Source organism: Myotis brandtii, unplaced genomic scaffold, assembly GCF_000412655.1.
Source record: "Myotis brandtii unplaced genomic scaffold, ASM41265v1 scaffold8, whole genome shotgun sequence".
Lineage (NCBI taxonomy): Eukaryota > Metazoa > Chordata > Mammalia > Chiroptera > Vespertilionidae > Myotis > Myotis brandtii.
In genome coordinates, this window is record NW_005371219.1 from 7,263,509 (window position 1) to 7,272,140 (window position 8,632).

At 38.1% G+C, this 8,632-nt stretch overlaps 1 protein-coding gene across 1 annotated transcript in view; it reads left to right on the plus strand.

The window, feature by feature from the left end:
• Positions 1-8,632, plus strand: part of AK9 (adenylate kinase 9) — a 119,359-nt gene that overhangs the window by 9,158 nt on the left and 101,569 nt on the right. The window contains exons 3-6 of the mRNA XM_014531391.1: positions 693-756; positions 2,394-2,446; positions 2,541-2,637; positions 4,796-4,908. Coding sequence (XP_014386877.1) covers positions 693-756; positions 2,394-2,446; positions 2,541-2,637; positions 4,796-4,908 — 327 coding nt within the window. The remainder of the gene's footprint in view (positions 1-692; positions 757-2,393; positions 2,447-2,540; positions 2,638-4,795; positions 4,909-8,632) is intronic.

Below are 8,632 nucleotides of genomic sequence, written 5' to 3' on the forward strand. Positions count from 1 at the left end.
AAAAAAAGGACTTTTTTCTATTGGGAGTTACTAAATAAAAGTCTTACGAAGTCCAACTCTTGGAAGACATGGAGCTCTTCAACAAAACCATCTGGTGTCTTTGTGGGAAGATTTTAAATTACTGACCCCATTTCTTTAATGGTTAAAGAACCACTTAGGTTTTCCTTTTTTTTTTCCTTAAGAAACTGATTTTTCTAAGAATTTATCCATTTTGTTTGTTTTAAAATATATTTTGGATAACTGTGTTTATGATATCCTTTTATTATCTACTAGAGGCCTGATGCACGAATTCATGCACAGGTGGGGTCCCTCGGCCTAGCCGGTGATCAAGGCCTATTGGGGGGCCAGCCGGCTGTGGGGGGAGGGACTGCAGGAAGTTGGCCATAAACAATTCATGATTATGAACTTTAAGAAGGAACTAAATGTTCATAAACATTCATGATTATGAACTTTAAGAAGGAACTAAAATGATGAATCTCAATATAATCACAATGCTTTGACATTCAAAAGTGTTTAATACATGTAATATTATTTTGGAACAGTTTCCTGATTTTTCGGGTATACTCTTCATTTATTTTGGAAAATAGTTCACTTGATAATAGTAACTGTCAATAGAATCTTTTAAAATAAGAATATCTGTTCCACTGGCAAATAGCTATTTTATTGGGTTTTTAATAATCTTTCTTTTTAAGGGTGTTGGGAAGACAACATTAGCCCGTCACATAGCACAAGAATGGAAATGTATTCGTGTAGAAGGTAAATTTTACTCCCTCCCCCCAATATTTTAGTATAATAACTTTCAAATATTATACAATGAACACTCATATAACCTGTCTAGAGTCTGTGACTAACATTTTGCTTTATCACACATCACTATCAACCCAGTGAATTATCTTTATAATAGCGTCAAACATGTTTTGCCCTTTGGTAAGTCCTAGTTTTGTTCATAAAATTTAGGAGGGTTTATGAAGGGTCTTTGACTCCATTCTGTTGCTTCCAATTCTCTGATTTCATAATTTAGAACTGTTGAGGATATGTGTCTTTGGAGTGTCTTCCTATGAAAAATGAAAAGAGAAGAAACTCTCACAGCTGCTCTTGGGAATATTTTCCAGCACTTAATTATCTTCAGTGATAAATTTATTTTTTATTATTTATAAATTGACTTACATTCTTTGCAATATATAAGACAAGGATTGATATCTTTATATATAAATATTCTGATAATCAATACAACTACTTATGGCCTCTTGGAAAAACAATTCATAAAAGTAGAAACAATAGGCCAATATAAGAAAAAAAGAGTTTAACCTCATTGTTATTCAAAGAAATGCTAATTTAAATAACACCGATCCATATTTGCCTATCAAGTTGGCAGTAAATTTTTAAAGTTTCTACAGTCATTGTTTACAAGAATTTATTAAATGAACATTCCATGGGCTGTTAGTGAAATTGCAATTGAATACACTTTTGGAGAGAAACAATTCAATAAATATACACACAAAAACTTTAAAACAATAAAATAAAATTTCCTTTTTGATCAAAAAATTCATTTGTAGGAAATCTTAAAGAATATCAAGTGTTCCATAGGTTATTAGCAGCTAGGGACATAATATAGCTCCTGGGTCCTCCCCTGTCATTTCTATCCCAGGACATTTTCCAGCAAGAGATGGAATATTTCCTCTTAAAAAGGAAACACTTGCCCAGCTGGTGTTGCTCAGTGGTTAAGCATCGACTCATAAACCAAGACGTCACAGGTTCAATTCCTGGTCTGGTCACATGCCTGGGCTGCAGGCTCGATCCCAAGTAGATGGTGTGCAGGAGGCAGCTGATCGATGTTTCTCTCTCTCTCTATCCCTCTCCCTTTCTCTCTCTAGAATCAATAAAAACATATTTTTTAAAAATAAATAAAAAGGAAACACATTATTCAAATTTCAGCTTTAGGACCCTTTTTCTATCAGTTTTTATCTATTTTATAATTTCTTGATGCATATTTCCCTTTTTTACAACCAGCATACAAAATTAATGGGCTCTGGATATAACGGTATGGTTATAAGTAATATAGTCCAGATACTTTTGTGCAATACTTCACAATTTCCAAATCATTATCATATACACAGCCTCATTTCATGCTCATATTCTATTGCATATTATACAGGGCATAAGCGCCCGAGGCGTGGCGGTGTTTAGGAAGTTAGCTTCCCCAAGGTGGCAGAGATGGGTTCTCTGTGGAAAATATTCTGCTGCTTCTACACTTGTGTATAAACATGCTTTGTACACTCTAAAGTGATACACAAATGTTAATCTTTGTTACCAGTTACAAAACACACAAATGCGTTTCTTAATTTGACAATTCTAATACCACTTTGTGCTAATATTTTGAATTCTTATTTCAGCTCTAACAATTTTGGAAGAACATATTGCCAATGAAACCGAAGCAGGAGTTATGGTAAACAAATCTAAATTTCAAAGTTATTATTTTTTTAAAGCTCTGTATCACAGGTATATTATACACTAATGTAAAATATCTGTGCTTTTCTTAGTTGCAATCGATGCTGATGAGTGGTCAAAGCATTCCAGATGAACTTGTCATAAAGCTAATGTTGGAGAAGCTCAACTCCCTAGAAATCTCTCACTTTGGTATGTTTATTTCTGTGCATTGGTGGTTATCAGAGCAGCCTTAAAACTCTGCTTTTCCCAGCCAGTGTGGCCCAGTAGTTGAGCATGGGCCCATGAACCAGGAGGTCTGCTGGCTTCATCCCCAGTAGGGGGCGTGCAGGAGGCAGCCCACCGATGTTTCTCTCTCATCAATATTTCTACCTCTCTATCCTTCTCCTTTCCTCTCTTTAAAAATCAATAAAAATATATTTTTTAAAAAATGCTCTGTCTGAGCAGAAGTAATTTCTGGAGTTGCTCTTTCTTTTGCCCTGGCACAGGTCCCAGAGCCTGAATTCAATCCAGCACTTCAGATAGTTTTGCTTATTTACTTGTTTTTATTTCTCATACTCTCCTTTTGTATGAATTAACTTTACATGATCCAATCTTCTTTTAGCACTGTGTTTTTCAGCAAAAGCTTCAAAAAGCTGCTGTGATCCTCCTCGCAGTGCTGACAGCTTCTGCTGACTGCTTTCCCGTTCACCCTGGGTTTGATTACTAAGTCCTGTCAATGGGTTAATTAGGTTTCTCCGTATTAATCCACACTTCTCAGGCAGGAACGGAAACGAGAATAGCCCCAGCTTGTCCTCTGGCTCTAGTTATTGGCAGGCTTCAGTCTGTTCACCCAACTTACCCCCTGACTGTGGACCCGAGAAGTCTCCCTGCATTCCAACAGTTGCTGACCAGGGGCTTTGGAATTGTCTGATGGGAGGGGTGAGCTGGGCCAGGCTTGAATTCAATCTAGGGTTGGGCAAGCTGCCCCATTCAGCACAGCACCCACCTTTGTGATGTGTCAGACCTGGACGTTAACACCAGCCATCAGCCCCCAGAGGAGGCACTGGTCAAAGCCTTGAAAACAAGTTCAAAAGAAGTTGTTAATCAAGTGAGGACTAGATTAACGACAGGAGCCAGACCAAACTAGGGGAGTGCTGAGACAGGAAATCAAAAAAGCCAGAACAGCAGGAGGAGGCAAGCAGAGAAAGACCCGGCTCCGGATCCAGTTCCTGAGAAGGCACGGCTGCATGCATGGCTGTATTTTTGCAGTGGTGCTGTGGGCTCGCTTAAAGAGCCTCAAATAGAATGAATGCCTCAGGATGCCACCCCTCTTGCAGAGTGTTTCAAAGATAACAGCAGGAACAAATAAGGAAGCGAAAGCCAAGTAGGAAACTAAGGATTATAATAAAACAGGAGAGAATCATGGTAACACTCACATATCCAAACCCAAGATAACAGATCTCCCTTTCTGCTTAGGGTTGCTTCTCTGGACAGCGTCCAACGCATAGAGGCAAAAAGTAAAGTGAGAAAGCTTAGGAGAAACTGACACATTTAATGAGGTTTTGGATTACCATGAGAGTTGTTGATCTGATTTTTTTTTTAAATAAAAGATTGTGATCGATATCTTCTTAAGTGGGGATTTTGAGGTTGGCTTATGAGACACATTTATTCATCTACCAACAGATGCTTAGTAGCTTTTTTTATTACACTACTCTAGGCATTGTATAGAATAGCAGTTCTCAAGATTCCATTACACTTATGAGAATTGTTGAGGCTCCAAAGGAGCTTTTACTTATGGGTTATATCTATCAGTATTTACCATATTAGAAATTAAAACTAGAACATGTTTAAAATATTTAAAAAACAGTTCCATGTTAACATAAATAGCATATTTTATAAACATCATTATATTATTCAAAGTACAATATTTAGTGATATTTTATTTTTGCAAATTTCTTTAATGTCTGACTTAAGAGAAGACCTAGCTGAATTCTCACATCTGCTTTTGCTTAGTTTGTTGCAATATATTGTTTTTGTTGAAGTACATGAAGAAAATCCAGCTTCACACAATGGTAATTGGAAAAGGAAGGGTATTTTAATGGTCTTTAGGATAATTGTGGATATTCTTGATCCTACACCAAAACTTGGTAAGGAGCCCTGGCCAGTTTCTCAATGGTTAGAGCATTGGCCCATGGACCCGAAGGGTCTCAGATTTGATTCCCTGTCAAGGGCAGTAGCTCTGTTGCAGGTTCCATCCCCTGCATTAGTGTTCATCAGAAATTAGATGACATTTTGTAAAGCAATAATAATAATTCCATGCTCTCACATGGGTAATATAAAACTTTAAAAATCATATTTTACTCTACAGGTTATATTATCACTGAAATACCAACACTTCCACAGGATGCCATGACTACTTTGCAGCAAATAACCTTAATTAAAAATCTAGATTTGAAACCTGATATTATAATCAATATTAAGGTAAGAAGTTGTTTTCTAGTATAGTTAACCATTCTTTTTGATGGAAGTGAAGTTAAAGGACTGTTTATAAAAATTTTAAGTAATTAGGGAAATACTAATTTATGCATCAGTCATAGGGACTGAGCTATACACTCTTAAACCTCTGTGCTTTTGCACCTGCAGCTCTAATCACAGTGGACACCTCCTTGCCTCTTGTCATCCTTTGAAAGTCAGCCAGACATCATCTCTTCAGAACTTTCCCCCAGGGTGACCCCCTATACACCAACACACCCATTAACTAATTCATTCTCTCTCCCCACTTCCCCAACACATTACTACAAGAAAGTTAAATACATCTCTGATGACCATTCACATTAATCTCATCTCTCTATCACATTACCTCACTATATTGTCATTGACTATTTTCCTTCTGGACTTGGCCTCACTTGAAGGCAGGAGCCATGTCTTACATAAATTAGCTCAATATCTGGCACCTAGTTGACACCGAATACGTTTTCTAGTTAAATAAAATAAAAGAACAAACAAATGATTTGGACACATGAATGTTAAAGAACTAGATTGATTAAGAATCAAGGCTGGCTCCTGTTCCCAATTCTCTCCTTTCTCATTGGTAAGCACATTTAGGAGCCTCAATTCCTCTTTACAAAGATGATGATAACTGCCTCATGAGGTTTTGATAAGAATACAGTGAGTTGAGGACTACTTGTTTATATAAAAATGAATGATGCCCTAGCTGGTTTGGCTCAGTGGATAGAGCGTCGGCCTGCGGACTGAAGGGTCCAAGGTTCGATTCCAGTCAAGGGCACATGCCTGGGTTGTGGGCTTGGTCCCCAGTGGGGGTGCGAGCAGGAGGCAGCCAGTCAATGACTCTCTCTCATCGTTGATGTCTCTGTTTCTGTCTCTCTCTCCCTCTCTCTCCCTTCCTCTCTGAAATCAATAGAAATATATATATTTTTAAAAAGAAAGAAAAGAAAATGAATGATAAGCTTTTGTATTCATACCCTGCCTGATTCTCCAAAGGGCTTGACAGCTCAAAATAAATTAGATGGTTCTCAGCTCAGGTGTTGGGACCCAGTGGTGTGTGGAGGTCAGCGTGAGAGAGGTGGCATTGCAGTGCTGAGCACACAGCCCCAGCCACAGGTCATGGTCAGAGACCAATCGAAATCCCTGTGATCTTGAGACTGTCACATACGTGAACATGTGTGTAATAGAGAGAAGAAAATATCTCAAACAACCAACTGAAGCCAAATATAATGTCTAAGCCATGGAAAAGATAGATTGTATAGGAAGTTTAAAACGTGGTAGAACAAGAGCACAAAGGCTATAGTGCCAAATGCTTACTAAATTTCGGCCATCAATTTGGTTCTAAGTTTGATGAGCCAGAGTAGAAGGGGAAGTGTGGCCAGTTACATAAAATTCACATTGACCATGAAAAGACAAGCGAGCCATTCCTCAGGAAAAACGAGTCCTATTAAAAAGGAGAGAAATATCTTACATGGATCTTACTGTAAGAGCTTGTTAATGCAGAGAATGAAGTCCTGAACCCCATTTATAAGTGTGATAGTGAGTGCCCATGGCAGTTTCTGCAGTGCAATCAGAGGGCCTAATATGAGACCGAACTCAGCACAACACACAGTACATGATGGTTTAGTCCAGTGGTTCTCAACCTTCCTAATGCCGCGACCCTTTAATACAGTTCCTCATGTTGTGGTGACCCCCAACCATAAAATTATTTTTGTTGCTACTTCATAACTGTAATTTTGCTACTGTTATGAATCATAATGTAAATATCTGATATGCAGGATGTATTTTCATTGTTACAAATTGAACATAATTAAAGCATAGTGATTAATCACAAAAACAATATGTAATTATATATGTGTTTTCCGATGGTCTTAGGCGACCCCTGTGAAAGGGTCGTTCAACCCCCAAAGGGGTCGCGACCCACAGTTTGGCGACCCACAGGTTGAGAACCGCTGGTTTAGTCTTATTTGGCAACAAAACCTGGAATTTCTAGAGCAGAAGTTCTTAGCCTGGGATCCATAACTCCTTCAGCATCTATGAACCTCCTGAAATTACGTACAAAATTTTATGTGTATTTGCATTTATATATATGGTTAAGGGCCAGTGATCTCCTGTAGCAGTGGTTCTCACAGTATGGTTTCCAAACCAACTGCATCAGCAGCACTCAGAAGCTTGTTAGAAGTGCATATTCCTGATGTATACCTGAAACTAATGTAAAATAATATTGAATGTCAACTGTAATTGAAAATTTTTTTTAAAAAAAGAAAGAAATCAAATTATGTGGCCCCACCTCCAAACTACGAGTCAAAAACTGTGGGGATGGCATCCAGCTATCTGTTGAAAAGTCCTTTAGGTGACCGCTGAAGTTTGAGGACCACTGCTCAGAGGCATGTCCTTCGGACTGACCCCCTTGTTAATCAGTTTCTACAAGTGAAAACAGGAGACAACTCAAGGCAATAGTCTTTGTCAAGGACCCGCAATGTGGGTATTCTGAGTTGTTGAATAAGAGCATAAACGTTTTAAAAATTACCTGAATGGGTTGAGATTTTTTTGTGAAAGATTTGGAAGCCTAAATAGAAATCTTGCCTCAATAAATAGCCCTCCCATTGCCACATAGAGGGGGCCTGAAGAAATCAGAAAATGAGCAAGAAAGGTCCTAAAGTTTCTTGCCTTCTTTGTTTCTCAAAGATGTGGTACATGAACTGTCACATGAGTGTCACTGAGAATGCTTTTTAGAATGTCTAAGCCTCACTCCAGATTTAAATCACACGGGGGAGCAGGAATTTCTATTTACAATTCCCTATATACAGTTACACCATAATGTTTGAGACCACAATGATAAACCATCATCCAGAGTTTTTTATCCTAAAAATTATTCAGAGCAGGATATGTAGCCCTAAACCCTTCGGACTGACCCCCTTGTTAATCAGTTTCTACAAGTGAAAACAGGAGACAACTCAAGGCAATAGTCTTTGTCAAGGACCCGCAATGTGGGTATTCTGAGTTGTTGAATAAGAACATAAACATTTTAAAAATTACCTGAATGGGTTGAGATTTTTGTGTGAAAGATTTGGAAGCCTAAATAGAAGTCTTGCCTCAATAAATAGCCCTCCCATTGCCACATAGAGGGGGCCTGAAGAAATCAGAAAATGAGCAAGGAAGGTCCTAAAGTTTCTTGCCTTCTTTGTTTCTCAAAGATGTGGTACATGAACTGTCACATGAGTGTCACTGAGAATGCTTTTTAGAATGTCTAAGCCTCACTCCAGATTTAAATCACACGGGGGAGCAGGAATTTCTATTTACAATTCCCTATATACAGTTACACCATAATGTTTGAGACCACAATGATAAACCATCATCCAGAGTTTTTTATCCTAAAAATTATTCAGAGCAGGATATGTAGCCCTAAACCCTATTATCATTATTAATGTGCCACAGAACATGGGCTATGGACCAGAAGCCTGGCTCCAAGTTGTGGTTTACCCTCATGACATTGTGATCTGAGACCAAAGTCAACCTGCCAGCGCATTTCTTCTCTGATCAGCAGAATGGCTTTAATCATAATATGGGATTACTTCTCTTACAGGATTAGTTTGAGAATTGAGTCAAATATCACACATGGGAAAGCACTTTGAAAGAAGGAAATTACTTATAGACTTTGGTTTTGGTTTGTTTCTCTTTACTATCCAGACTCAGTTTT